Genomic DNA, 27,923 nt, shown 5'->3' with positions numbered 1-27,923 from the left:
TAGACGGTTTTGAACTATTTTATTTTGTCCTTCATCCTCCTGCGAACCAAAGCTCACCGAAGAACTCGATGGGGATTACCAGAATTTCTTAGCTCGCTACGATCATAAACCAGGTGATCAGCTGTAGTCCCAGCAGCGTACCTCCCAGAGCACATTTTTACGGTTATGGACTTACTTGAACGTCGTTTCGATACACAGTTTGATCTCGCGATACGACACGACGAGACAGCTTTGATCGTCTCTCGAAACAAGCATGATCCTTTCGTCCAATCCTGCATCGAGCTGCGCAAGCGGGTGAGCCAGATGAAGGGATCTCTTGCGAATAGGGTGTGCTCACCTTGTTGAGACAAGTCAGGACATGTGACAAATCGAGAATAGGTGTTCCGTCCACTCCGATCGAATGGAAGACGTAATCTCTGAACAGTTTAAGGATATATCGATCACCCGTATCTGACCATCTTGGATCGAGCTCGAACCTGTATTGTTTAGCAACAAGCTCAGCCGGATTCTGTTACATCCATGCCAGGCTCGCTCACTCTGCTCTCTCGTTGATGAAACCAAGTTTTGTCAAGAGTCGGACGATCCGTCCATTTTCAACTTCAGCACTGAGCTCGTTTTCCAATACGTCCGAGTAACTACGGACGACCCCAGGTATCAGCGAAGTTCTACAAGTGGAACAAATTTCCAACTTACTTTTGCATCGCATCCAGCTCATTCAAGATTCTTGGACCCATCATCTTCACCACGTCGTCCACACTTCTCGGATGAGAACTCTGCGTAATCAAATAGATCACAAGTTGTTTCAGATCTGGAGAATAGTGTCGGGAAATATGATCGAGAGGTATCGCGGGATGTTGACCAGGTAGGAAAAATTCGTAGCACAGGGTGAGGATAAGCTTGCCAAGGGATACAAGGTCTTCTTGCTGAACAGTGGAGCGAGCGAGCGGTCAGTGACTGGACTCTTTGGATTTCTCACCGTGAAGAGGCGACGACAAAGTAGGCACGATTTTGACCCACCTGATGTATAGCCAAATTCTGTGCATCATAGGCAAGCACATCCAAAACTCCGCAACCATTCAATCTTATCCGGTTCTTTCCCGTGACCAACACCTTGCTTGGATCCAGGTTCCTAGCCGCCAAGTTTGAGTTATGTATCGCCTTTAGGGCGTTAGCAATCTGAGTGATGTAGCTCCATATGACTCTCTCCGGAATCGGCATCCCCGATCGTCTCTTTGCTGCCGTTACTGCGGCAAGGGTACTGGGAGGTGCGTTTTGGTCGGATGCTGAAGCTAAATGTTCTTCCCAGAGGGTCGTGGACAGCGGGTGGTAGTCATAGACGAGTATCAGTGCTGCGAGCACATCAGCAAAGGAGAGGACGGTTGAGAATTGCCTGCAACCTACAATTGTCGTTGAATGCTTTCGTGGTAAAAGCTTCACGAATTGTGACAATGTTGGGATGCTTGATTCTTCTCCAGGTGTCAATGGCCCCGAATGCAGCTTCGTTGACTAGCTTAAAACCTGATTGTTTATAAAACAAAAAATTAGTTTGATCTCAAGCTGCGATTGATCCTGTCGTTGAGACCGCTCACCTTCTATCCGCCTCAGACAGTAGACATTACCGTCGACTGAGCTCATCGCCTTGTAAACCGGTGCAGGATGACCGTACACTTTGCTCGGCGTCGTACCTTGCGCCGGTCCAATCGGTATAAGCGAATGGTACACTCCAAGCTCGGCGGGCAAGCCAGCTGCTGAACCTGACTGAGTGCCGGTGTAGATCGCTTCTTGACGAGATTGGATAGTCCGACGGAGATCGTCCGGGATGAAGAATGAGTGGAGAGGATGGTGTGATGGCGGTGGATTCGAGACATGCGATAAAGGTGAGGTATAGAGGTGATAGTCGAGCTTTAATCGCATTAAACGAGTCAGTCTGAGGATGGGATCCTGCTGCGAAGGGAGGGACGAGATAGACTCACAGGTTGACGCATAGGTTGGCCCTGCATATATATACTACTGTCCATCCCGCTGGACTGCGACGGATCAAGAGACAACATCGAATCGTCGAAGTTGATCTACATCCATGTCTCATTAGCTCAGCTTCCTTACGGACACGATTTCACATTACTGGCTTACCGAGACGTCCTGACGTGGTATGATACCCCCTGCATTGGCCAATGGCGGCCAACTGGGTGTTTGAGCGCCTGTCGAGACAGCAGGAGTACTTGCTCTGCTCATTACGATCAGCCAGAGATACTTATAATGCGAGGCAACGCACCTGGGGGAGGCGTTCTCAGCCATAGGCGTTTTGGGCACGAACACAGGAGCTGATAGATGCTCAGCGCCTAGACCGAAAGATGACTTGGACTCTTTGGACAGAGGGGTAGCGTTGGTGAGAGCGGGACTGCTGGATTGTCATGAGGGACGACACATAGGTCAGCAAGACTCGAGTATGATCGGAAACGAGTTTCTAACCTCTCTGTTTTAGGAGTAGATACACTATTCGGGTCGGTCCCCGGCTACATATACAACGGCGGTCAGAGAGAGGTTTGAAAGAGTGAGGTGAACAAGGCAGTAACGACAGGTTTGTGTACATACAGGAGGATGGTAATATACACACTGGAAGGCTCATCAGCGCATGAACGAAGCAAGGTTCTGGCGGGACACTGAGTGAGAAGAGAGGAGACATACACCGGCATCTTGGAATTTGCAGAACCTGTAATGTGATGGGCAGCAAATTAGTAGCGGCTCAGATGCTGGTACTAGATGGCGGAAGGAGGAAGACCAGCATGATGAGGGGCAAGAGACCATGACATACCCATAAATCATTACATTCCTACATATTCTCTGAGGCGTTTCTACTCAAGACCTCTCACCTCAGCTCAACACCTTCATTCGGGTGACAAGCCTCGCGGTGTGTTATCTCAACGTCTGGCCGTCGACTCACCTCGTTTCTTGTCGGCGGACACTGGTGAAGCTCTCGCTGTGTCCTTGCTATGATCCATGATCCCTTTGTTCATTCCGACATGTGATGTTGCATTCACAGCTTGTCCGGGACCGGAGGTCGAAGTCGAGGGTGGTCGAACGATCTGGACTGCAGCAGATTTGGTAGGTGGTCCTGCCATTCTGGACTACGCGCCGTGGTACGCCGTATGGATCGGAGTACTCAGAAAGATTCCAATGGGGAGAAAGGAGAGAGACGAAGAGAATTGGGACAGACGAGAGGGAGAACCTATTTGTGAAGTGTAGAGACAGGCATAGATGTGAATGCGAGAAATCGACGCGACACTGCGATAATGTTGTGATCAAAGGGTGGCACGCTCAATGAGTCATCAATGAGGTTTCAATTACGCGACTCTACTGTATGGTGATGCATCACACTATATTACGAAGACATGATGCATGCAGAGCTGAGATGGGTTGTCAACATGAGAATGGTATGCTGGGTATGACTCTGGTATGTCGGCCGAGTGATGCAAGTGTGCTTTCTATCTATCTACGCTGAGGCCTGCTCCTGCGCATTCTGCTCCCAATGTGCCTTTCCGAATGTAGCTGCCACGACCAAGGGGAATACAAGGGTAGCGTCGGCATACACCTATGGACATGCAGACATGGTCAGCGTCAACAGCACATCCATGCCTTTCAGCGAAACTACCTTGACGCTTTGAGCTCCTGCTCTGATCTTACCCCATGACACCGCTTCGTCCGGTCGAGCACCAGAATCCGAGCCGTCATACTGCAACTCCAGTTAGCACGATCTCATCCGCTCGTTGCTTCAACTCTCCTCACTTCTTGACCGGTGTTGATGTATACAGCAAAGTCCGCTCCGTTCCTCTGTCAAAGGTCCAGCATCAATCCTTATTTCAGGCGTACCACAAAACCTGAACTCGTTTCACTCACAAATAGCATTGCGTTTGCAATCTGGTGCTTGCAGACTCCTCCACCCAATACGATCATACCAGCTTGCTTTGCCTTGACGCTCATATCATTTAATCGTCGAATGTCGGCTACGATGTCGATACTGAGCTGTGCTGTTGACTTGTAGGTGTGGAAGTAGATCATGTCACCGAGGGAACCGTCGGTCAATGCCGGGCAGAATACAGGGATGTCGTTCTGGCAGAACGGTGATGAGCAAGCTGCCGGTCAGACAAAGAGAGCTTGAGAGGAAGGGTTGTGCTCCTTGGACCCACTTTGTAACACCAATAGTATACGCTGTCCTCGTTGTTGATCTCCTTGCCTAGTCTCGCAATCACAGAGCTTGGCGCCCATTTCGTCCCCTCCTCTTCTTGTTCCTTCACCATAACGTCCAGTATCGGCACGATCCAGTCCTCGAAAGCGCAATAGTTTGAGTTGGGTACGAGGAGATTACCGATCCGATTGAGGCTATAAGTGTGCCATCCTGTCAGCAGATTCCTCGGTATCGTGTGCCGCTGCAGCGTCCATGCCCATCTCACTAAGACAGATCAAGTCGCCAGGTGGTTCAGAGCGATCGTGCACAATCTTCCAATGTACAAGTGCACTCACCCTTTCTTTCTCAACTCCGCACCGTCCAGATGGAATTCTCCCAGCACTGTCGAACCGAGACACTTTATGAAATCCTCCTCGATCCCTCCAGCAGTGGTGACGAGACAGTCTATCAGTTTGTGTTGTGCCAAGAATCGTATGATCTCTCTGAGACCGGAAGAGATCAAGTTGGACGTGTATCCCAGGAAGAGCGTGAGCGGTTGGTCGGGATCTGAACGACGTTTCCTCTAAAGTCGTATTTTCATCAGTGCGAGGTCGGATGAAGGAGGGCATACGATATAGAAGGCAGACCTCACCATCTCCTCGACGACATGTATGGCTTTGGCGAGACCGGTCGCTTGAAATCCTATCGTCTCGTAGCTCTTCAACAGATCTTGCAGGTCGATGGACTTGCTGAGGTCCGGTCCTTTGATATGCACCGAGTCCGAAGGTAATGCCTCTGAGGGCATTAGCACACTCTCATGCGCCGAAGTGGAGCTCGACATGATAGAGGTGTCACGGCGAGAGATGGTCTCTGTGAGCGAAAGGACACGAAACGAGATGTCGATCATTCATCGCATTCCGAAATCTCATCTGATTTTTGCTTTTATAATTTATCTTTATCTCTGTTTTCGGGATACGTTACGTAAACATCCCTTGTCAACGAGTATTATGCGCTATCTCCTGCTTTGTTGGAGGTTTATCACTTCTCTTCTCTCCCAGAATATCGCGTCTCTCGTTCGCCTCACCTTTTTTTTTTTCCCACACTGACCCCTCGTAACTCTATTGCAACAACCATGATCCCTCGACCTTCTGCATCATCATCCATACCACGGTCAAATGTATTCTCGTCAACGTCAGCATCAGCATCATCTTCATCAAAGGTCACGGGCAATATCGCCGCGGATGGTGCTCGGTTGCCTTTGAGATCTTCTACGACTTTGGGCAAGAGGGGAGCCATGGACGCGGGTTTGGATGGTGAGATTGTCTGCCCTCACCACCTACGCTGTGTCGTGTGAGCAATCGCTCACATACCATGTCGTTCTTTCTCTCCTCCCCCCCCCCCTTCTTCAGATCCCATGACGGCTCGCAAGGAAGTGACGACTCTCCGATCTCGAATGACAACGCTGGAGCGTCATAATCATTCTCTGCAAGTGCGCGAGAGCGAGCTGGCTTCCCAAGTCGAGGCGCAACGAGTGGAGATTGAACGGTTGAAAGCTGAAAGAAGGATATTACATGAAGGTGAGATACATGAGAGGTCTCTTGGGGAAGAGAGAGAAAAGGGCTTCTACGACGAGAGGGTGGGTGACCAACCCTGCATTCGAGAGCGACGACAGCAGCTGATCTTGTTGCTCGTTAGACACGGCTGTCAGAGGAGGTATCGTCGCTGCGACAACGCAACTCTGCACTTGCCGATTCTCTAGAACATCTTAAATCGGAACATAATATACTCTCGGGACGACATTCTACCCTGACTCAAAATACCAATAACGAGATATCACTTCTGTCTTCACGGGTACAAGAGTTGGAAAAAGAGAGAGACGAGTTGAAAAATTGGGAAAGAAGGGCGAAGGGATTGAGCATTGAGCTGGAAGAAGAGAGAAGACGAGCAATTGAGAAAAGGGAAAGGAAACAGGCGGAATCGGAAGATCGACGAGTAGATGAAACTCTCCAGAGAGAGATGAAGCGTGAGCTGCGTTGGTTTCAGAACGGGCCATATTCCTCGGGAGATGAGTTGACGGTCGGTACAGGTCAATCGACAAGTCTTGCGACATTCTGGAGAGAGAACGAAAACCTCAAGTCTGAGCTGAACGAATTGAGACAGAAGAAGAAGGAAGTGGTAGCTGTGGAGAGGGCCGCAAAAGAGGTGGAAAGGTCATTGAAGGATGAGATTAGGATCTTGCAGGATCAACTCGAGCGTGCGAGAAGAGATATGGAGTGAGTGTTGGCGACGCTATCTCTGGTGTCCTTTCTTCGTGCTGCACCATAACCATGATCATTGCTCTCTATATCTCTGAGCCAGTGTTCTTACGTACGCGCAGTTCCCTCACACAGACATTCCCCTCCCCTTCCTCACCATCAACCACGTCGGACGAGACCCTTCGAGCAAGGCTGGCTGCCCTCTCCACGCTCCACAATGAGGCGACCCAAGAGCTTGTATCACGAGAAGCGACGATTCGTGACTTGCGGGAAAGACTGTCGACATTGGCGGACAGCTCTAGAGCCAGTGTGAGTGAGCTCACGAAACGCACTGAGGAGGCAGAGAGGGAGTTGAGATGGGCGAAAGAGGGTAGGGCCAGCGCGGAAAGGAGGGAGGAGATCGCTAGAGCCGAAGCAGAAAGGGTCCGATCAGTCGTGAGTGCCAGTTGCTATCGTTTGCAGGAACAAGCCTAACATCTCGTAGGGTGGAGTGAGCATCCCAGGAGGTGTGGGACTTGGCGATCAAGGTGCGAAAGTCCAAGAGCTGGAGTCACTCGTAGACTTTTACAAAAGCGAGCTCGACAAAATAGCAAGGGACTCAAGAGAGATCGAGGAGAAGATTGCGAAGGGAATGGGCTTGGTCAAATCGTCTGATCTGGAGACTGCCCACCAGCAGATGTCCCAGCTTGAACACAGTGAGCTCGACGATCTATTTGCGCCACTCTCGATCCGTGCGTACCTTGTACTGACCCATGCCTTTCTCCTCCGCGCAGACATTGCCTCCCTGGAGTCTACCATCTCCGAACTCACTTCCGCCAACACCCGTCTCGACGCAGAAGTCAACGATCTTATGCGTCGGGTTGCTTCAGGAGAATATAATCCTGCGACCGGAAGATGCTTGGAACTGCGATCGAATCCGGCGAACAAGATCATGGCTGTCAGGAAGCAGGAACTGGATGATCTCAAAGCTGAGAACGATGAATTACTGGAGAGGATGAGAGAGCTAGACGAACTGGTCTCTGCCGGTGGAGCAGGAAATGAAGGGCAAGGCGAAACCGGTGGCAAAAGTTTAGTGCCCAGGATCAGCTTTGACAGATTGAAGAAGGAGAAGGAGGAGATGGAACAAGCGCACGCAAAGAGACTCTTGCGGCTCAAAGAGGTGGGTTGGGTCTCTCTTGGCTGTGACCGATCCTCATCTCGTATGACATGGCGCTGTAGATGTCCTGCTTACCGTCGCGCCCGCTTGACAGATTTTCGGTAACAAATCCAAAGAGTTTTTAGAAGCAGTCTACTCCCTCCTGGGCTGGCGAATCAAGTTTGACGAATCGGGGTCCGACATCCGGCTGACGTCCATGTACGCACCAAAAGGCAAGAGCGGATTGACTTTGAAATTTGCGAGTCAAGAAGGTCATTTCGGAACAATGCAGATGACTGGAATGATGGCGAGAGGTCTGGAAGAAAGCAGACATTTCTGGATATCAGAGAGGCAGAGTGTGCCAGGTTTTTTGGCTCAGGTCACGACGGAGATGTTTGAGAAGACTACGGTGGGTATCGGGACGCATCTATCCAGGAATGTACAGTGGCCGAAAAAGGTGCTGATTTGGCTTTGGTCGGCTCGCAGATCGGCAGAGCAGCGGGATATGTCGGGTTTGAGTGAAGCGAGAAAACATGGAAACACAGAGTAGAATTGGATCCGCGGCACTGGCGCTTCAACTCTATGCGACCGTCGCTCTTGGCGAGACAGTATAGGACCATGGTCACATAGGACCACCATGCATAATGACATGACACGATATTTTTTACATCTCTCCACACTCCGCTATTCTAACCACGAGCTTTGGTCTGGAAACAGAGTTCAGTCAGCCACGAACGTCAAACAAACGTCGTACAGCTGTGGGCTCGCTCGTCACTCACCTGTTGTTAGCTCCCGTAGGCACATTCTCGATTTTCCTGACAGTCAATAGACCGTCGATGACACGCCCGAAGACGCAATGTTTGCCATCGAGGAACTCGGCAGGTGCACATGTGATGAAGAACTATTTGAGATAGTGAAACGTATAGAGTCAGCGCCAACGCCGACAAAATTAAGAGGCGCTGATGGGACAGTGAACGCGCTCCACATCCCCTTGACACTCACTTGACAACCATTTGTACCGGGTCCAGAGTTGGCCTAAATCCACGTCACCGATAGATCTCATGATTAGCACCCAGGTCATTCTCTTCGTCGAGCCCGAGTCGTCTCTCGCTCGTCACAGAGGGAGAGCACGATCCACTTACCATACTCAACAGACCAGGTCCGGTGTGTTTCACTTTGAAATTCTCATCTTCAAACTGCGCGCCGTAGATTGAGAACGAACCGGTCCCGTCGTTTCGGAGGAAGTCACCGCCTTGGATCATGAATTGTGGGATTCTGCGATCCAACTCGTTAGTCCCCAGCTCGAGCATCTGAGACATTGTGCTTTTCTTCAAGAGGGGAATGGAGAACCCACACTCTGTTGATGATATTCGTTACCAGATAAGATGAGACAAGTGAGACAACAAGAAATGTGTCCGTTAGTTCACGCTCGTGAATTGAGCACCAATCGTGGCTGTCAACTGACCGATGGAATGTCGCTTTCTTGTATCCTTGCGGGATCGAATTCACTCTGATTACGGCGAGACGTCAGGTACCTTCCTCTTCAAGACCAAGCGCGAAGCCAGCTGATACTGAAACGCACCTATGTTCACCCGTACATAATTGTCTGAAATTCTCTGCCGTCCTGCACAACGACCCACACGGTGTGAGCTTTGCTTGCGATTCTCGTCTCGTCGCGCGTGAGACTATGACAAACGTAAGGAAAGGGCAAAACTCACTTCGGTGTGATATCGCTGAACAATTCTGTATCCCGATCAAAAAGAAAGATATCAGTTCCTGCCTTGCCTGGTGTCGTTACAGATGGAAGAGGAAGGTGTGCTTCTACTCACCAATCTTGATTCGTCCGGCTGGAGTATCACCTATTGAAACGTCGAAAAAGACGATGGGGCGAGTCACGCCAGCAGGTGGGTCTAGTGAGGACGCCATTGTGCGGGTGTATAGTAGATTTCGCGTATGTGTAGAGAGAGGTGCGATGTCTATGGCCAAGTCAAGTTGAAGATCAGGTTAATCTCTGTGTATGGTGGCGACAAAAGTGCGAGAGGAGAATGCGGGGCAACAACTCGCTCTGAGATGGGATAAAATGGAATAAATCCGCCAGAGAGGGAATATTCTCAAAAGTCAATCAGAGAGAGGATGCTGGCTGTTGCTGTTGCCGTTGCTGTCCGTCGTTGCATTGCTGCTTCTCGTGGTCTTTCAACGTTGGCTTGTCATCCTAGAAAGTCACAACAACATCAGCTCAACATGGCACCCAAAGCCAAGACAAGGTATGCGCTTGCGATCGTCGGCCCTTCCTACATGTCCCCCCATCTACAGTCCATCCATCCATCCTTCCATCCATTCATCAATCAATCATATCTCTCTCTCTGTGCACGAATCGCCCGATACATCTCATAACACTTATTCGAGGGTCGAGCTAATCATGATTCCCTATCAACAGACGGATTCTCGTCAAGCTCGTCTCGACGGCTCTTACGGGGTACTTTTACACTACATCACGCATTCGTGTGAGCGAAAAGTTGGCAAAGATCAAGTATGATCCAGTTGGTGAGGCGGCCTCTTTTCTGTTCTCAGCCGGTGGACTAGACTCTTGTATATCTACGAATGTCGACAAAGCTGATGTCGATGGGCGGGGGCACAGTGAAAAAGCATGTCTTATTCACGGAAGCGAAGATCAAATAGTCCACTCCAAGTCGATTCTCGTTTCTGCAGGTGAATTCGAAGAGTGGAGGATGGCCAGTCAGAGGACAGAGTACAAAGAGAGAGAGAACACAGCGAAGAAGGACAAATCACCAAGAAGGATACCATGCATCTCATACCCGTCTCCCTCTTCATTTCCCCCGGACCAAGATCATGATGCTTCCTTCGACTATCGCTTCCCCTGCAGGTCTCGACAGATCGAGAGAGACGACAATCCGTTCGCCATCTGGAGGCGCGTGGAGACAGACTAATCCCAATGTCTAGATGAGGTGTATCGAGAATGCCGATTAGCGAGTTCGCGAAGATGGAAGAGAAGGTCATAACGCTTACTTGAGTCGGATCGTCCGATTTCGGTCTGGCGACTTTCGCTTGAGCAATGATCAGGTCCATTACTTTCCCCACTGGTGTGTCCTGTGGCGGACGTGATCAGCAGACAGTTCGCTATGGTTGACACTCTGCCCATCCACGGGATGGCATTGTGAGGTAGGGTGATATCCAAGTCCGCTTCGTAGGAAGAAACGCAGGATGGAGTTTATGGGATCGAGGACGAAACACTCACCACTCCCACCCAGACTCTGTCCAACTTGGCTACCCATTTCTGACCCTGTGTCTTCCACCCTTCCACACGCGATCGATCCAGATCCGTTCCCCACTCGAAGAACCTCTTCTCGGTATCTGTGCCGGCTCCCCCTCCTCCGGGAATCAAAGGTTGAGCGCCCATTCTGATCTTCCGAACATGTATCTCCCACATTTTCTCCGCTTTCGTCTTTCTTACAGTCGTGATCGAGCTCGAACCATCTCCTCGCGAACTAGTAGCAATACTCGAGTCTGACCCTGATGCTGTCGGTTGTTGCAAAGACGGCGGTAATCTTTCCGGACTAGACGGTCTCTTCCTCACAATCTCCCTAGCCGGAGGTGGTTTCGGCACCACTTTGCCTTTATGTTCCGGAAAATGTTGACCGATGACTTGTTGAGCTCGTTCGCGCCGTGTTAGGAAGGCGTCGTGTCGCTCGTTATGGACGAGTGGGGCGGGACACGTATGGGAGGTCTGGGCGCGATGTCTGGGTGGAAGACCAAAGGTCAGCTCGGACTGTTTTGTGTTTTGCGCCACCTAAGATCAAAGATCTATGCCGAGCGCCGATGGTAGGTAGTGTACATGGTCTGCGGATTTTGGCATCAGGTATCGAGATTGAAGAACGCGACAGGATCCTTGGCCCCTCTTGACCAAAGACCGACGACGTGTGAGTTTCGATGACAAGAAGACAAAACCCACTATCACCCAATAACAGTGAAACAATGACCAAACTTACAAAACACAGAAAGCTCCACCACATCCCGAACATCTCACCTCCCTTGCGATCTTCACCTCCTCGCCCTCCCCCATGCCTGATCCCGAACCTGAAGCTAATCCAGCAACACTCTCTATACTCTCCCTCTCACACTCCCTCATCTCACAACTCATCTTCCCTCTTCCCAACCTCCCCACGGCCACGTCCTCGTCCTTGGACGGATCGTCTTGTGATGAGGCAGTGCATACGTGAGAATGGATATGTTGTGCACAGTATGGGAGGGAACAACGGGGACAAGTTATCGGTAGGAAGTCGATGAGAGCACAACCGGTACAGCGTGTTCCGGGTGATAGGATCGACATTGGAGTCGAGGGAGGCGAAGGTGGGATGGTGTGAGTCAGAAGTTCTTCGTGGTTTGATGCAGACACGGGGATACAGATTATCTTGGGTCAAGGGAACACTGTCGATATCGCCCAAGATGTATGGACGGAAACAAGTATATATGGACTAGATTGATGTTTGAGGGAAGCCAATCAATCGATTGACCGAATGGACGTGGACTCTCGAGGTGGAGGCTCAGTTTCTCCTGCACTTATCACCAACCGCATACATAATGTCATCATATTCGTCGTCACTCATCATCCAGCCACCACTCGATCAATCTATTCTGTTGTCTATGTTACAGATGACTACGCAGAATATGCACAAGCTTTCCTCATTGTCCATTTGTTGGCGGCTCATTACCTCACTTGCCCCTGTGTCCCACATGCCCCGTTGCTGCACATGCTCACTTCCAAGCGCCAACCTTGCATCACTTCCTCGTACTCCGTCCAATACCCATGCCCATCCTCACAAGGGTTTCGATACTCGCCCTTCCGTTCTGCAGCAGATCCTCATCCCATTGTAACGCGCCCTTCTCGAACAAGCAGACAATAGTGGAGCCACCTATACATACGAGACATCAGCAACTTCTCGCTGCAACTCGCACAGGATTCAACGTACCGAACGCGAAATATCCTAGTTCATCCGCTCGGTCGATATTTTGTCCCTCCTCGACAGTAGTCAAGATACTGCCCACCACTGTTACACAATGTCAGCATAGGGCAGAAGTAGTACTCGCCGTGCCGACTCACTCATAGCACCGACCCAAACCGTCATGACCAGACCAAAGTCCTCGCTCTGGATGGGTACCACCTTCCTGACATTCTCGCCATAGACGTCAAGCGTCGTACGGATAGCTTGAGGATTGACGGTGTAATATTCCCCATCGATCATGGTCATCTTGCCAACCTTGCCTTTGACAGGAGAATGAAATCGGTGATAGTCCTGAGGTGCGAGTCGGAAGATGGCCAAAGCGCCGCCATCATACCTGTCCGCCACGTCCTTGTAATTCGGACCCAATAGTCTCCCAACCGTAAATTCTCTACCCTTAATCCAGATCTGCGTGGCCTCGTTGACAGTCTCGAAAGCCATCATTCTACAATCAGCACAAGAAACGAGTCGGCCGGGGTTATCCGGTTCTTCGATTGGTCTCGCATCGGGTTTGAGTTTTCGGTAGAAGAATTGGTTGAAGGTTTTGAACGAGTCCAAGGGGTCTAGGATTTCGTTGACGTCGAGTTTGTGGAACGCTATGAATCCTGGGATATCCACGGCAGAAGATGGAGAATCGTATTTTAGACCTTGCTTGACGGAAAGCGACTTGAGCAGCTTTCGTGCTATAAAAGTAAGTCGATTATAAGCAAGAATCGTAGTATCACATCGCAGATGCCAACACCTACTCCTCGCGCCGTGCATACTGGTCTTGGCACCCTTGTAAAGCACCCTGATACCTAGTCTCACATAGACCGCCATCTTCTCCTCTTGTAGCTGACCCGTAATCCTATCTTGGACAATGACATTCGCGCTGTTCGCTCCAAGAGCATAACTTCCAATCGCCACCTTGTTTACGATTTTTGACAAGAATTTGCGTTGCGCTTGACTGGAAGTGACGTAGTTGGCAGTAACAATTCGATCGACCCTTGACCAATCCGCAGAAGCGCATACAGCGAGATGTGTGACGATGTCTTGTTCGGTCTTCTTGCCCAATCTGGGTCGATGACAAAGCGGACATGTCTTGATGTTGATGATCCGTTCTCGGTCGTCTGGCGAGGAAGACGAATCACCGTCGAGGTCCTCCGCGTCTGAGGAGACAGATTGAGGAGTGAAAGCACCGTTTGCGGACACGGTCGTGCCATCCAGAGATGCGGTCCGCTCAACTTTGACAGCAGGCACGCCCGCTTCCCTTTCTTCGGCTTTGATCGGCACGATATTACCAGCAGTCTCGTCCCCGTGCGTCACCTCCTGGTTTCTGGGTCGACTTTTGAGTATATGATCCGCTAATTCGTCTGGGTCGACAGGTGAAGAGATGTTTCCCTGGGGTCCGACCATGTTCAGTCCATGCTCGGCAGACTGAGCCGCAACAGCAGGTGTCGACGTCCCTGTGGTCGCGAAATCATCCGTCGCAACTTTCTCTTTCTCCATGCGGCTTTTCGTCACTTCTCCTTCCAGACACTTGATGACTTCTTCAATGGTCAATTCATCCTTCTCCGCAGACTTGCCGCAGCTGGAGAAGTACCCTTCCAGAGTACGACGTGTGAGTGTAGAGCCAAGCGAGTCTAGCATGGCAGTAAGCTCAGTGTAAGACATGGTACCAGTGTCGTCGGCATCGTATTGTGTGATGTACTGTCGCCAGAACCGCTGACGAAGGGCATCGTATGGTTCGTATTTGGCTCGTACGGTGAGTCTAGGAGAGTGTTTTGACTCCCACGCAACGTCTTTATCGGTAGATACAGGGAGCTACAGAGTGATCAGACGCAATCTCCGCCAGATCGATGTCAACTTACAGTGAATTCTTTCATTTCATGCTTTCCATCCACCTCCTTGCCGTATAACCCGGTTTCGGAATTGGGTTTGGGTGCGTCCGCCACCAGCTCACTGAGAGGCAATGTGCATGTACCCACCATATCGTTCCCGGACACCTGCAGGAGAATCAGGTCACACGAAAGTATTTCATGGCATGACTCACCTTATCCCAGTCCAACACCGCGAACTGCATGGTATAGGAGCTCTCGTGCCTTCTCACGTGGAAAAGAAGCTTCTCATCCCACACGGGGTTGAGCGAATGTCGGATGACTCTCGTCCTGAAAACCTTCTTGCCGAACGAAATGACAACGAATGGATCCATATCGAATGAGACACGCAAGGCTGGGGGTCTGTCAATGCTGCATGTCCCATCAAATAGGGCAATGCTCACCATTCTTCAGCTTTGGCAGATCTGTTGCCCCTTTGATTTCAAGGATGACGATACCTAACACCTCCCTGCCCTGAGTAGCATCGAAGTTGAATCCTTTCTTCCTGCTCTTCTTCTCTATTTGCTGAAGGTGATTTGCCGAGCTTGTCCTACTCTTTCCGCGCTTGAATAGGGGACGGCGAGTCTTGGTCCCACCGGGAGTGGTGATCATTGGTGTAGAAAGTCCTGATTCAACACCACTCCTTCCGGCGACTCCGGAGTCAAAGTATCCTGGCAGTGACGTTTGTCGGGAAGGTGTCTTCAACGGTGCTGGAGAAGGAGTAAGAAGACCTGCGGATTTTGGGACTTGATCATCGCTGGACCGTTTAGTCGCCTCAGCAGGTCTGCCAGATGGGAGACCAGCGGTCTGTCCGCTCATCTTCTCGATCAGGTTTTCCATCATGGACGGGGACTCGCTGACCTGAGGGTGAGGTTCATCTTCTTCCTCCACCGCGTCTTCATACTCATCTGAAGATGAACTCGACATGCCATCGTCAGAGAGGATGTCGTCATCCTCCTCGTACTCGACTTCCACATCGTCCACAGTTCCATGGCCGTTCCCAGAAAGAGGGGAGGTCTTGTGATTCCCGGTCATTGACGAGATGATGGCGGCCCTGGCGTCATTGAGCCGACTCGAGGTGGTATCGTCGCTTTCGAGAGACGAGTCAAATGTCGACTTACGACGCATCTTGACTGTTCCTATTCCTTTGTGCTTCAAGGATGTCACTCAGGATGAATAGGTCAACAAAGGAATTCACTCACAGCAGGGACACCAAGGACGCCGATAACACCTCTGCCGACAGTGGCTTGCTCGACCATGGCGCCATATACCATTCTCGCCTTCGTCAGTGTGTCCTCGTTCGGAGATCCGTTTTTAGATGCGATGAACCCGATCTGGAACGAAACAGTGCCGGACACTTTGTGTTTCCGACGAGTGGAGAGGAGTCGATGAGTGAGTATCTGGTAATTGATACTTGTCAGGTAGAATCTAAAGAGGCACGTCGAGACAGTCTCACAGGGAGGTTCTCACTCCAGAGAAGCACTTCTCCTCCTGGAAACCAATCTTCGATGGGTATAGCAAGTTCTCCCATGTATTCCTTTCTCATGAGATCCTATTCGATTGAATCAGCACTACATGGCCTCAAAACACCCGAGTAGCTCACCTTGTCCCAGAGCACACCTTCCAGGCCCCTCCCGCCGACTACACCGGCCAAACTGTTGTACAGCGGGAAATCGAATGTGCTTGATTCGGGAGGGAAAGTAGGGTTGAGTGTCTTTTTCACCACAGGCGTCGTTTGACGTGTAGAGGGGGGCATGAGAAGGGACAAGAAGCTATGGTGTCATTTCATGTCAGTCGCTAATCATTGTGTGTAGCACGTATACAGCAGGTATGTTACATGTGGACTTACGGGTCACTTGTCCCACTTCTATCCTTTGCGACCAAACCTTGAGCTTTGACGACTCTGACTCGGAGCCAAGCTGCTGGTTGCTCCCCTTCTAGAGGTTTTCGAGGTCCTCTCGCAGCCGAAGCTACTTGGGCAGGAGTCAAAGTCGCTGCCTCTGCAACGGGCATATGTGAATGATGCAAATGATGACTACGTCTTCTCCTCCATCCACCGCCTCCTCCGCTCGTGCTGGAGCTTGACTTGCCCTCAGAGATCGAAGGTGCAGTACTGGACGTCTCTGTGTTCGATCTGTCGGGCGAGTCGCCCCTCGAACGCGATTGGGAACGAGGTCTATTTCGGAACGTCGACGCGGCAAGTTTGAGCGGTTTCGACGCGAGACGTTTGAGACGTGGATGAGAACGTTGGGTGTCGAGTCGCACTTGATCGTTCGCTATGGACAAAGCGGCTTCCGTGTCGGGTGCCATGATGGGCAGCGATGGGCAGGGAAGGAGAAGAACAAGAAAGAGGTTGAATAGGTTGGACTGGGATTCCAAGGGTTTTGATGCAGGATGAGGTGGAGGTAGCAGGACCGAGCTGTGTTTGAAGACAAGGCAATCGAGATGACACGATCCCTCAAGCCCTCAAGGAAAGCAGTGTAGGGATGGGTATAGATCTGGCGTGTATTGCTGTGAGTCGTGTCGTGTATGCTTATGGGATGGTATGCTGTGCGATGCTTGGACTTGGTGTGTTGATAGCAACCGGCCAGTCGGGGATTGGGATTCCAAACTCGGACACAGACTCAACAGTAGTAGGACGAGTAGTAATAGCAGTATTAGCTATAGTAGCTCAGAGCTCAGAGCAATGCTTTCCCCGACTTCAGACTTCCAACATCCAGATCGCTATTCGCTAATCGGGATGACGTCGGCCGGGAGTTTCTAATGGAAAAGTGCCCGACGAGCTAATCGGAATACAAAAGTGATTCGTAACGACACGTTCCCCGCTGGACCCGGTTACAAACCTCTGTTCCTATAACCGGAGATTTATCAGGAGTATTGAGTTGTCAGGAGTAAATAGAGATGTCTTTCGACGTTCGACCTTCGACACGTTTCTCTTTGTCTTGGGTTGTCTACTGACTGATTCGGACAACGACAAGGACACGAGTGCACAGAGACGATGGCATCGCATGCTCATCCACCTCTGACTCCATTCGGATCAGCATTGGCCGGTGCTTTGGGATCCGTCTTCGCCAACGCGTGAGTCATCCATGTCGTCCCAGTCACGTATTGTCGCCGATCCCATCTCATCGTCTCTCGAGCAGAGTCGTATATCCTCTCGACACTGCCAAGACCCGATTGCAAGCGCTCGAAGATCCACTGGAAGATGAGGACGATGATGATGGATCCGAAGCAGAGTCGGAACCAGACCTCGAAGCAGCGTTGACTTCCGAGGGAGATGAAAAGGAAGTTCGAGCGATCCAAAGCGATGAAACCAAGGAGAAGGGGAAGAAGAGGAACGAGGATGTCGTCCTCGTTGCTGCAAGTCAAAGGCCGTTGGTCATCCTCAAGAGTATGCTCGGGAAGAGGATGAAGAGGTTCGGAGTGATCATGATGTTGTTGAGGATCCTCCGGACAGAGGGTCTTGGCGGAGCGTTCCATGGTTTTGCAGCGAGTATGGTCGGAAGTTTCTCTCAACGTGAGTCAGGTTGGTCGTATTATGTAGAGCTACCTTGCTGACCGGTAAACCATTTAGAATTCGCCTACTTCTTCTTCCACACCCTCCTACGAACATCGTATATCCGTCGACTTGCTCCTCTCCCCACTTCGTCTACTTCCAAATCCCCTGTGACACCCACACCTGCCCTCTCTACATCCGCCGAGTTACTCCTCGGGGCACTTGCCGGAGCACTCGCTCAAATCTTCACAATACCCGTCTCCGTCATCGCCACACGACAACAATTATGGGAACCTCCTCATTCACACCATCATCACAAGACCTCTCCCCCCGTAGCTGCTCCAAGTCTGTTGGACACGGCGAGGGAGATCGTCATGGAATCTGGTGTGACGGGTCTCTGGACAGGACTACGTCCTGGATTGGTGCTGACTGTGAACCCGGCCATCACGTATGGAGTGTTTGAGAGGATAAAATCGTGGAGATTGGAGAATAAGGGGAATGGGGGTGGGAAGTTAGGAGTCGGTGAATCGTTCTGGGTAGGAGTTGGAAGCAAGACATTGGCTACGGTCGTCACTTATCCATATATCTTTGTGAGTGTCATCGACCTGGTCTAACAATATTCATACCACGGAATTAAGGACTGATGGTCCATTTGGATGGATTCAGGCAAAAGTCAGATTACAAGCCAAAGTCCCTCCTTCCACTACCAGTGGTCCTGCCCCTCCTACTCCACTCGCCAATCTGACCAAAGATGAATCCGCTCCTTCATACGCAAGTATCGCTTCTACCTCACCAGCATTTGGGTCAGCCGTCACCTCAACTTCGCCCACTCTGGCGGGAGGGAGCGACCAACATCCTCAAAAGGGAGAACATCCGCAGTTGCCTCACAATCACCTTCATCCTCATTCGCCCACTCATCATTACAAAGGCGCTTTGGAGCTGCTCAAGGCGGTATATAAAGAACGAGGTATCGGGGGACTGTATCAAGGTCTAGGAGCTCAGATCTTGAAAGCGGTCTTGTGTCAAGGTGAGTTAGCAAATGTCCCTTCCCATTCAGCATCCCTTTCGGCGAAGCTCCAGGAAGAAGCTGATCGTACGTGGGTGAACTGGCTGGTCCATAGGTATTCTTTTCGTCTCGAAGGATCAATTCGAATCGTACGCTTGGTTGTTACTTGTCTTCCTCTCACGTCTTCGTGCCAGGCTTTCTCTGAAGTGAATGGGTCGTCTATCCAACATGCTTCACAAGGCCGAGTCCACCAATGTATCTTCATGTCATCTTTCCAATTGCTTGGCGCTCAAATCGGTGCTTTCGTCCGAGCAACTGACCCTTTATCCCAGCTCTGTGAGGTTTCTGCGCTGCAGCGTCATACATGCAATGTGTTCATTGGCTCACGTACAAAGCGCTGACCTCGTGCTTACTCTCGTCTCCCATCTCATCTCTCTCACATGATAATGTAATTCCAAAGGGACAGAGTAATCATTGATTGGTTCTGGGGATATATAACTACACTGGTGAAAGGGAAAACTCTACCATAATCTGATTAGGACTAAATGTGACGTTGGCTCGGATATGCGTAATGACTAAGTTCGTTGATGTGCGGCGGGTAGGTACAGAATGTGATCATAGATAAGAAACAGAACAGTGGGGATGTGTCGGTGATATAGCTGTCAAATTGAAGTGGTCGTATGTAATTTTTCGTGACTGTACAAAAGGCGAGGCGGGGTAGAGCGAATACCTATGCAAGACCGTCTGAGGGTTTGTTCCTGGTCGGACTCGAGATGACTTCTGCCAATCTTTCTAACTGAACGTCGCCACTCGCATCCCTTCCGTCCACCACATCTCTGATGAGGTGCATGGTGTTTTCCAAAGAACGTCGTCTGTTTGAAGGACTGGTCTTGGTCGTCCCTAGACTCGTCTGTCGTGAGTGTCCTCGTCGCCAGGTCATACCGCCGCCACCAGGACTTGATGGGGTGCCAGGACTGATGCCAGATCCGCTACCAGGAGAGGGTATGATGGGCGAATCCATTGTAGGGGAGACTGGTTCTTCAGGTGTGTGGGGGCCGGACGGTGACGGAGAGGCAGGCTTGTCTTCGTCAGGCTGAACGAAAGTGCATAAGCTGGCATGTTTCACGCTTATGACGGATACTCACATCGATGATATCCGGAGGCAGTCGCTCGTTCTCGATATCGCTCTTTCGTCTGTTCAATAGGTCAGGTGAGTCCTTCCTGGTCATCAGTCTACGTCACTTACGCATCATCGAAGCCTTGAATAGCATCCTTGATGCCTTCGGCACCTGACGCCAGCATACCCGCAGGTAGATTGTTCGTTCCAGATATACTTTTGAGCTCGGACACTCGCTCGGATTCCTCTCTGCGGGTGTGATGAGTCGACTTGCTTCCTCGACCAGCATAAGAACCAGCTTACCGTAAGAGGGCAAACACTCTTGACATCCTACCAACCGCCAAGATCTTGTTCTTGATGATCTGCCGTCTCTCTGCAGAAGTCTCTTCGATGACACCCTCTGGTGTTTCCGGCGTAATGGCCATGGGTGTTTCCTCTTCCTCCTCCTCCAGTTCCTCCTTGGTGCAACAGTTGAGAATCGCGATGAGCATGTCAGTGACTATGTATGGCGTTAGTTCAAGGACTCGGCAGTGGACAAGGAAGGAAGCGCGCACTTTTTTCGCCCACAAACGGCAAACTCCAAGTGAAGACATCCATGAAGTTAGGCAGCCAGTACGGGTGAGGAGTGCAGTTGAATTGTCGGATGCTAAGGTGCATCGTGAGCTACGACATCTTAGGCAGTTGAGGTAGTATGCTTACTTCATCACGTTCGATTCGTATTTGAGTACTGCCGCTTTGTTGGAATACACGTCGAGATAATTAGGAGCCGAAAAGATTGTCATGACAGATGGGAATCCTGTTGTCTTTGTTTTTCGGTACATTCGATAGCTGTGGGTTGAGGTCAGCCCTACAGCACAATGCCAAGTAAGCGGTAGACCTACCCGGCATCTTGTGCCTCGTGCGCTCGAATGATGGACAGTAGGTTGTTTCGTTCCAAGAACTGGCACGCGGCGTTGTAGCTGAGTAGTACTGTCAGCCAGTGATATTGAGCGTGTTGGTGGGGATCAGCTTACGTGAAGAAATAACTACAGCCCCGAACATGGTTATGCAGGAAAGTCTCGTTTGTCTTCTCCGAGCCGAAATCCTCCAGCGGGTCTGCCCATAGGATATCACACATGAGGCCTTGGGTAGGTGGTTCTCTAAATCGATTGATCTGCAACACAGAGTCAGCAGAAACTCGCGAGACAAAAGTCGACCACGCACTGAACGGAGATCGTCCAAAGTGTGAAGCTCCGGTGACAATCCTCCATGAATACACAAGAATTGTTTGTTCATGATGGCTGCCAGGGGTAGGTTACAGAAACTTTCCATGCAGGCATTGTAGATGGTCTCGGAGTATTTGTGCTTGCCTATCTCGTCCTCCATAGTCAGCTGGCGATCCTTTGTAAACGCCTTCTACTCACACTCGAGCTTGAAAGTGAAGTAATCGGTCAAGTGTCGACACTCATGATTGCCTCGTAAAAGGAAAAGGGTGTCTGGGTACCACATCTTGAGAGACCAAAGGTAAAGTACACACTGCGAGAGGAATAATCAGCTGGACGCACTTTCACGCGTAACTCGGTGGCTCACCTCAATAGAGAAGTACCCTCGATCGACATAATCACCCAAAAAGAGGTATCTGGTTTCAGCCGGGTTACCCCCTACCTCGAAGAGTTTCATCAGGTCGTACTGATCGCACGTCAGCATGACATCAGCAGCATACGTGGGTGCGGCTCACATATTGACCGTGGATGTCTCCGCACACTTTGTTAATAAATCGATCAGTCTAAGTTGTCGACCGCGACGCCAGTCCACATACCAGTGATAGGGGCATCAACTTCAAGCAGGTTTGGCTCTGATCGCAATATCTCTCCTCCCCTGACATCCTGTCAGCTCGGAATTCCGTTATAATGCTGAGATAGCTCACTTTTCCAGGATATAAAGAGCCTGCTCCTCAGTCAGTCTCCCCTCTCGGTAAAAGTGGTTCTTGAGGAAAGCGATATCGGGCTTGGTCTTGTCTGTCTTTGAGAAGAATTGCTCGTCGGTGGGAAGGTACATCGCTGGGGCTTGGACCTGTGAGGAAGACGTATCAGCTCCAAGACAGGACTGCATACATCTCAGACGACGAGCGGACTGTAGATGCGCGGAGCGACGGTGGAATATTACATCGTCTACCACACGCCGGCCGCGACCACCGCTTCATTGCCCACAATCGCCGCCGCCACTGAAGGCCGGAAGAATGATGCTTACATCTTTCACGACTCTCTCTGTGGTGCTGACCATATCACCATTCTCCAGCTGGTGCTGTGTGAAGTCGATCTCTGGTATGACGAGGTTGGACCGGTTGGTGATGGCCGCGATGGCGTTGGCGGTCTGAGTGGATGGAGAGGCCATGGCGCGTGGTTTTTTTTTTCGGTCGGTCGTGCGAGTATGCAAGGCGGATGAGGTCGTGAAGGGAAAGGTATGAGTGATGAACGTAGTGGATTTCGATCGTATCACCTGGCTCTGGGATACTTTGGGGTTGGGCAGGTGTATGAGTCTGTGATCTGTTGAGGAGGAGGACGAGGAGGAGAACGATGAATCGAGTGCTTCAATGAGAGATTGAGCAAAGCGAGAGTGGTGGGATGGCTAATTAGGTGGGGCCCTGTAAGTTAACTGTGCACTTTCAGCTCTAGTTGAGACGCGCCTCAAACCCAAATGACGACATAACACCGTCAATCACCGAGCATCAGACAGCAGCTACCACCCAAGTACCACTACTACTATCACAGTCATGTCTCTGCTATCATCTCATGCGTTCACTGTTGACATTGACCTGCTCATCCGACTTCGACCCCTGCAATCAGCTAGTCCTCTTGCAATCAACATGCCAACAGTCGAGGATTACTTTGACGACGATACGGATCTCCCTCTCCCTTCCTCTTCCACCAAAGCGCTACCTCACCTCGGTGAGCGGGGTGCTCTCCTCGAGGAGATCACTTCTGAAGATGAGGTCGACATGGATATGGACTACAACCGATTGGCGGACCAATCACGAGGAGTCTTTGGCGAGAACGTCAAAGCACCGCCACCTTCCTTTTCGTCTAATAACAAGGGGAAGTTGGCCGTTCGAGACGATCCGGGAGAGGTCAGACCCACCGGACCAAGTGGAGGAGGACCTAATATCAACCCGAACACGCCGATGGGAGGATTCATGGGCGATATGATGAAATTGCAAGCGGCAGAGGATGAGAGGATGGAGAAGCTGAAAAGACAATTTGGAAATGCTACTGTTGCAGGAGATCCCAGTGTGTACAAAGGGTGAGTTTGCAGATACCTTGCGTTTGTCATCCAAACATGTAGCTAATTCGGGGACGTTTACCAGATGGAACACTGTCTACCCTTTGTACTTTGACGCAAAGGTCTCAATCAACGAAGGAAGACGAGTCCCTCGAAAATCTGCAGTTTGGTGGCCGCAAGCGCAACAGATCTCTCAGGCTTGTCGAAGCTTGGGCTTGGCCAGCGTCCTCGAGGTAGGTCCAGCAGGGCCCAGAACAACTCCAAGGGGACGTGATCCCTCACAAGGCGACAAGCTGATGTTATTTCATAGCCTGATAGGGTACATCCTGCCGACTGGGAGAATCCAGGACGAGTCAAGGTGCAATTCGAGAAAGATGGCAGATTCCTCAACCCCATCGTCAAGAACCGTAAGTCATTATTGCCAGCCCCGTATGGTACCAACGGTGGTATTGCAGCTGATATGTGGCCAAACCTCTCAGGTACGCAACTCTACCGACATCTCGCAGATCAGATGCGTCAACGTAATCCATCAATCGCCTTCAACCCCTCTAGCACACCTTCTAAACGAGCGTCCAAACCTGCGGCTCCTGTCCCTACCTCGAACACCACAAAGTCAAAATCCAAAAAGGCGAAATCCTCATCGTCCAAGTCTTCCAAAAAGGCCCCTGCCAACATCACCAAACCCCCACCCCCTCCACCCAGACTCTCGACTCGACCACCTCTCGCTCCTCAACCCATACCCGTCATCGACGACAGATTACCGCTTCATTCGCCAGTCATTCCGGCAGGAGTGGCTGTCGCTGCAATCAAGAGGGAGAAGGAGACTGAGAAAGAAGCAAAGAAGAAAGGTGTAGGTGCGGGAGGCGGAGGTGGAGCGATTGAGGAAGGGAGTGGGAAGGAGAAGGCGCCGAAGATGAAGAAGGTGGTTGTCAGAGGGAAGAGATGAGCAGAAAGGAGTAGTGCATGCATGACGTGATCATATTAAGCCTTGTACTATCTGAAGACGGCTAGCTATCTATGCGTTCACCAATACACGGTGCCATCACTGCCGAGCAGAGGTGGACTCTTGACGATGGACAACCCATCAACCGTGAGAAAGTAAATCTATAAACGCGAGCGAACCGGTGACATGCCCCGACACAACTTGCCGGAATGTTTTGCCCTTTCATTCCTCCTTCTTGAACTCGACCGTTTATTCTTCCCTCTCTTGCACCTTGTCGGCTAAGCACCAAGTTCTCCAAGATGTCTACTTCGACATCCTTCCCTTCGACCGCGGCCCCTCCGCCTTCTTATGCTCCTGCCCCAGCTCAAGCTCGACCACCTTCTTCTCCATTTTTCTCCTTGACTTCATCGAAGTACTCAAACAAGATCGCGATCGGACCATGGAGGATAGAAGCTACCAAGAAGCCCATACTGAACGGCAAAGAGATCGATGCGTATGTGCTCGCATCTGATGGTAGAACGTCAAGGAGAAGACGCTGATGACGGGTCTCGACAACATAGCGCTGAGAAGATGCTCAATCTCCCATTACCTGAAATGACATTCGGTAACAACTCGCTATCATTGACGTACGACCCGTCCTCCTCGTCTTCGTCATCCGGATCAATCTCCACCCTGAGGACTGACAGTAACTCAAGCTCGAATTGCGGAGAGGAGGACAAGGTCGAAATACATTTTAGGACGTTGGATGCGCTTGCAGGTGTAGCAGTTGGAGAAGGATGGGAAGAAAGAGTCGGGGGTGGAGTGTTGGTCAGCATGGCAGAGAAGTGGGGGAAGAGCAGGTGGGTGTGAAGCTGAGGCTGACCTATAGTTATCGTACGCAGAGGAAATCGAGGGGAGCCAAAGACAATGACCAGAAATGGGTCATGTTCGATTTGCTGACGAGATATACTCCCTTGTTTGCAGATCATCGTCCAATTCCATGTTGTCTGATACGCCGTTACCCGCCAAGCCTGTCAAACCGCACGATTGGACATACTCCACCTGTTACGCAGGCTCCGTAGCGGGTCCCTCGGTGAATCTCTGTCTCCTCGGACAGATCTGATTCGTCCTGGTCTACCGCAAAGCTGACCTGATGAACGTCCTCTTTCTCGCAGACATTCAGAGTCTCACCGACCCGTTCACTCCCTTTGTCCCTTCTTGCTCGACAAGATCCGGACCTCGATAAGATACTGTACTACGATGACGTACCTCTTTTCGAAGATGAATTACACGACAATGGAGAATCGATGTTGAATGTCCGGATCGTAAGCATCAATTCAGTAAAAGGTACACTTCAATGCAGGAAACTGATGGGACATCCGACCGGACACGTAGCGAGTCATGCCTCATTCGTTCTTCATCCTTGCGAGACTGTTTGTTCGAGTCGACGACGTGCTGTTCAGGATGTACGATGTCAGAATATATCATGCGTTTGGGAGTGATGAGGTTGTGAGGGAAATATCAGGAATGGAAGCGAATTATGAGGAGATCAAGAGGGTGAGTAGTCAACATCATATATCCCTTGCCAGCATACTGCAATCTGCTAGATGAGTTCACTTTGCTGACCGCACTTGTGCATTAGCAACTTGAGAAACCATCTGACTTGTCCCCGTTAACATCACCAAACTGGGTATACGGCGTGATGACCTCTTTGTCCAGCCTTCCGAGCCGGCCGAACCTTGCACATCGATCGTCATCCTCTTCGAGAGGTGGGAAACCATGGCCTGGACTGGGCAAGAAAGTGGAGGTGCTTGTTCTGCCGAAACCTAGGGAAGGTGTGGACAAGGCGATGGATGGGTTGCAAAAGGTTACTATCTAGAACTGCCATTACGCATGCGGAGAGACAGACGTCATGTCACATCATTACACAGAAATGTCTATCATGCATTTTATACCTCTCATGAAGCACCGTCCACTAATTTTCTCAATGCTCTGATCTCCTCAAATGAGGACTTGCAACAACCACCCACGATCACTCCGTCCCATAATGGTTCTCCAGCTTTCGTCACAGCTTTTTCCAGATCCTTGGCAACATCGAACACTTCTCGAGCCCATGTTTCGGGTCCACCGCTCGCTGAAGGAGTTGACCAAGTGCGACTTATCGTATCGTACACCTGTCCGCCGTCGGGATAGAGCACGAATTGTAGATTGCTTCCTAGCGACCGCGAAGGTTGAGAGGAAAGTATCGATTGATAAGTAGATGTGAAGGACTTTGTGAGTGAAGGGAGATAAGATGGATTGGTACAATTGATGCCAGTCCCATTGGGTACGGCGTCATCTCCTTCCACCATTGCAGAAAGCACTTGTTCGACAGTGACGTGTGGTCGATCTGTGGACGAGTCTTCGACAACGTATTGTGATTGTGGATGTTGACCTGATGGGAAAGGGGATACTATCCAGAACTTCTTGATCCACCAAGTATCTCCAACATCGCTCTTGTGATCCCCCTTGCCATATTTCCCATCCAGCTCTTGATTGAGGATAGTCATCGCTCGTCTTATACCTCTCACTTCATGAAGAACAGGTATCGTCTCAAAAGCTATCCACTCGACCTTCTCCCAACTCTCCGCATGTAAAGCGAACACTCTCAATTTGTCCAGATGGAATTGGGCAAGAGCTTTGATGGCGCTTTCCTCCTCCGTCCCCTTCATGTCTTCGATCTCAGCGGGACTGGATGGTCCCGATATGGCGGGGAAGGCGTTTGTGGATGTCGAAGGTCCATAAGGAGGGGGGTAGAGACCGCCGTACTCTTGTCCGGGGGAGAGAGTCGATCCGAACGGTCCGAAAGACAAGGCCACCCTCCCTCTTGCAAGGCTCAGAGTCGCGGAATGAGGGACATCGACGCCCACCCTGAGGATCTGGGCCGCTTGCTCTTCCGAGCAGGAAAGGCGTTGGCAGAGGTTGCCTGGGGTCAATTGGTATCTTTGCGCGGGAAAGTTTTCACAGTCAGTTCGCTTCAGACATCTCATCGCCAAAAGACTCACGTAGCGGTCTCGATGATGTCTGCTCCAGCAGCAAGATATCTCTTGTGTATGTCTCGTATCGCATCCGGATCGGAAGACAGTAGCTCGGATCCCCACAGAGGGGTGTTGACGTCGAACCCTAATGTCTCGAGGGTAGTGCCCTATCAAACAAAGAGGTGTCAGCCATGTGCGTTGTATACTTTGAGGCTGACAAGATAGTGGTTATTGAGGTACACACCATTCCCCCGTCCAAAACGAGGATCCGCCTTGGCTGAGCTTGCTCCATTTTCGTTGTGCACAGAAAAGGTAGAGAGAGCGACAATCGAAAACACAAATCAGGTTAGTCGCCCGGAAAATGAATTTAAGCGAACTGATTTCGAGACAACCTCCACTCCTTGTCTCCAGGTGAGGAAAAGCCATTCATTGCAACATGTTGTGTGCTTGCAGAAAGCTATTCGATTGCCCAAATTCAACTTCACGGATTGGCTCTGTGGTTCCCAAGTGGGAATCTACCAAAGGACGCTGACGGTGCGAGTCTGTCTCTCCGAGATCGAGTCGAGTAAAGTGTCAGACGGGCCACGTCCGTGATCTGACTTTCTCAATCAGCAGGGCAAGGCGGCCAAGATACGAATTGGTACGGTCTGATCTTGTTGAATGTCCACTCTCTGATCTGAC

At 50.8% G+C, this 27,923-nt stretch overlaps 11 protein-coding genes across 11 annotated transcripts; 4 read left to right on the top strand and 7 right to left on the bottom strand.

Annotated features, from left to right (window-relative positions):
- Window positions 1–53: 53 nt before the first annotated feature.
- On the bottom strand, window positions 54–3,119 carry IAR55_005420 (uncharacterized protein; the record flags this gene model as incomplete). The annotated part of the gene is made up of 16 exons (XM_066948511.1): window positions 54–96; window positions 176–282; window positions 338–476; window positions 537–635; window positions 694–923; window positions 1,018–1,349; window positions 1,402–1,518; window positions 1,590–1,902; window positions 1,974–2,069; window positions 2,131–2,224; window positions 2,273–2,398; window positions 2,470–2,513; window positions 2,593–2,613; window positions 2,686–2,710; window positions 2,813–2,852; window positions 2,942–3,119. 16 exons carry the CDS (start codon window positions 3,117–3,119, stop codon window positions 54–56), a joined length of 2,004 nt encoding a protein of 667 aa, XP_066801079.1.
- Window positions 3,120–3,490: 371 nt separating this feature from the next.
- IAR55_005419 (deoxyhypusine synthase) lies at window positions 3,491–5,003 on the bottom strand (the record flags this gene model as incomplete). Its single annotated transcript, XM_066948510.1, has 7 exons — window positions 3,491–3,589; window positions 3,650–3,730; window positions 3,784–3,828; window positions 3,895–4,107; window positions 4,185–4,377; window positions 4,519–4,745; window positions 4,815–5,003. 7 exons carry the CDS (start codon window positions 5,001–5,003, stop codon window positions 3,491–3,493), a joined length of 1,047 nt encoding a protein of 348 aa, XP_066801078.1.
- A 291-nt stretch (window positions 5,004–5,294) lies between these two features.
- Window positions 5,295–8,074, top strand: IAR55_005418 (uncharacterized protein; the record flags this gene model as incomplete). Its single annotated transcript, XM_066948509.1, has 9 exons — window positions 5,295–5,475; window positions 5,572–5,798; window positions 5,858–6,185; window positions 6,249–6,435; window positions 6,540–6,852; window positions 6,902–7,112; window positions 7,191–7,576; window positions 7,668–7,961; window positions 8,039–8,074. 9 exons carry the CDS (start codon window positions 5,295–5,297, stop codon window positions 8,072–8,074), a joined length of 2,163 nt encoding a protein of 720 aa, XP_066801077.1.
- Window positions 8,075–8,216: 142 nt separating this feature from the next.
- On the bottom strand, window positions 8,217–9,478 carry IAR55_005417 (peptidyl-prolyl cis-trans isomerase H; the record flags this gene model as incomplete). Its single annotated transcript, XM_066948508.1, has 8 exons — window positions 8,217–8,259; window positions 8,332–8,453; window positions 8,555–8,587; window positions 8,695–8,827; window positions 9,018–9,062; window positions 9,135–9,176; window positions 9,271–9,295; window positions 9,382–9,478. 8 exons carry the CDS (start codon window positions 9,476–9,478, stop codon window positions 8,217–8,219), a joined length of 540 nt encoding a protein of 179 aa, XP_066801076.1.
- A 902-nt stretch (window positions 9,479–10,380) lies between these two features.
- Window positions 10,381–11,900, bottom strand: IAR55_005416 (uncharacterized protein; the record flags this gene model as incomplete). The annotated part of the gene is made up of 4 exons (XM_066948507.1): window positions 10,381–10,509; window positions 10,580–10,660; window positions 10,809–11,310; window positions 11,560–11,900. 4 exons carry the CDS (start codon window positions 11,898–11,900, stop codon window positions 10,381–10,383), a joined length of 1,053 nt encoding a protein of 350 aa, XP_066801075.1.
- Window positions 11,901–12,349: 449 nt separating this feature from the next.
- IAR55_005415 (phosphatidylserine decarboxylase) lies at window positions 12,350–16,736 on the bottom strand (the record flags this gene model as incomplete). Its single annotated transcript, XM_066948506.1, has 11 exons — window positions 12,350–12,483; window positions 12,541–12,618; window positions 12,672–13,253; window positions 13,317–14,373; window positions 14,421–14,555; window positions 14,603–14,781; window positions 14,831–15,578; window positions 15,629–15,826; window positions 15,883–15,978; window positions 16,030–16,198; window positions 16,276–16,736. 11 exons carry the CDS (start codon window positions 16,734–16,736, stop codon window positions 12,350–12,352), a joined length of 3,837 nt encoding a protein of 1,278 aa, XP_066801074.1.
- A 688-nt stretch (window positions 16,737–17,424) lies between these two features.
- Window positions 17,425–19,138, top strand: IAR55_005414 (uncharacterized protein; the record flags this gene model as incomplete). The annotated part of the gene is made up of 5 exons (XM_066948505.1): window positions 17,425–17,504; window positions 17,570–17,943; window positions 18,001–18,512; window positions 18,589–18,949; window positions 19,044–19,138. 5 exons carry the CDS (start codon window positions 17,425–17,427, stop codon window positions 19,136–19,138), a joined length of 1,422 nt encoding a protein of 473 aa, XP_066801073.1.
- Window positions 19,139–19,658: 520 nt separating this feature from the next.
- On the bottom strand, window positions 19,659–22,418 carry IAR55_005413 (serine/threonine-protein phosphatase 2B catalytic subunit A1; the record flags this gene model as incomplete). The annotated part of the gene is made up of 15 exons (XM_066948504.1): window positions 19,659–20,021; window positions 20,074–20,122; window positions 20,175–20,294; window positions 20,349–20,544; window positions 20,600–20,691; window positions 20,745–20,873; window positions 20,927–21,004; window positions 21,059–21,198; window positions 21,249–21,394; window positions 21,449–21,560; window positions 21,615–21,713; window positions 21,763–21,788; window positions 21,844–21,902; window positions 21,952–22,097; window positions 22,275–22,418. The coding sequence occupies 15 exons, from the start codon at window positions 22,416–22,418 to the stop codon at window positions 19,659–19,661; spliced, it is 1,899 nt and encodes a 632-aa protein (XP_066801072.1).
- Window positions 22,419–22,890: 472 nt separating this feature from the next.
- IAR55_005412 (uncharacterized protein) lies at window positions 22,891–24,249 on the top strand (the record flags this gene model as incomplete). Its single annotated transcript, XM_066948503.1, has 4 exons — window positions 22,891–23,324; window positions 23,389–23,536; window positions 23,614–23,710; window positions 23,783–24,249. The coding sequence occupies 4 exons, from the start codon at window positions 22,891–22,893 to the stop codon at window positions 24,247–24,249; spliced, it is 1,146 nt and encodes a 381-aa protein (XP_066801071.1).
- Window positions 24,250–24,545: 296 nt separating this feature from the next.
- On the top strand, window positions 24,546–26,104 carry IAR55_005411 (uncharacterized protein; the record flags this gene model as incomplete). The annotated part of the gene is made up of 6 exons (XM_066948502.1): window positions 24,546–24,739; window positions 24,807–25,085; window positions 25,210–25,318; window positions 25,401–25,550; window positions 25,621–25,782; window positions 25,868–26,104. 6 exons carry the CDS (start codon window positions 24,546–24,548, stop codon window positions 26,102–26,104), a joined length of 1,131 nt encoding a protein of 376 aa, XP_066801070.1.
- A 79-nt stretch (window positions 26,105–26,183) lies between these two features.
- IAR55_005410 (uncharacterized protein) lies at window positions 26,184–27,534 on the bottom strand (the record flags this gene model as incomplete). The annotated part of the gene is made up of 3 exons (XM_066948501.1): window positions 26,184–27,207; window positions 27,270–27,409; window positions 27,487–27,534. The coding sequence occupies 3 exons, from the start codon at window positions 27,532–27,534 to the stop codon at window positions 26,184–26,186; spliced, it is 1,212 nt and encodes a 403-aa protein (XP_066801069.1).
- Window positions 27,535–27,923: the final 389 nt, after the last annotated feature.

This window comes from Kwoniella newhampshirensis, chromosome 11 (assembly GCF_039105145.1).
Source record: "Kwoniella newhampshirensis strain CBS 13917 chromosome 11, whole genome shotgun sequence".
Lineage (NCBI taxonomy): Eukaryota > Fungi > Basidiomycota > Tremellomycetes > Tremellales > Cryptococcaceae > Kwoniella > Kwoniella newhampshirensis.
Note: the sequence above shows the minus strand (reverse complement) of the source record. Positions and strands in the feature narration are given on the sequence as shown.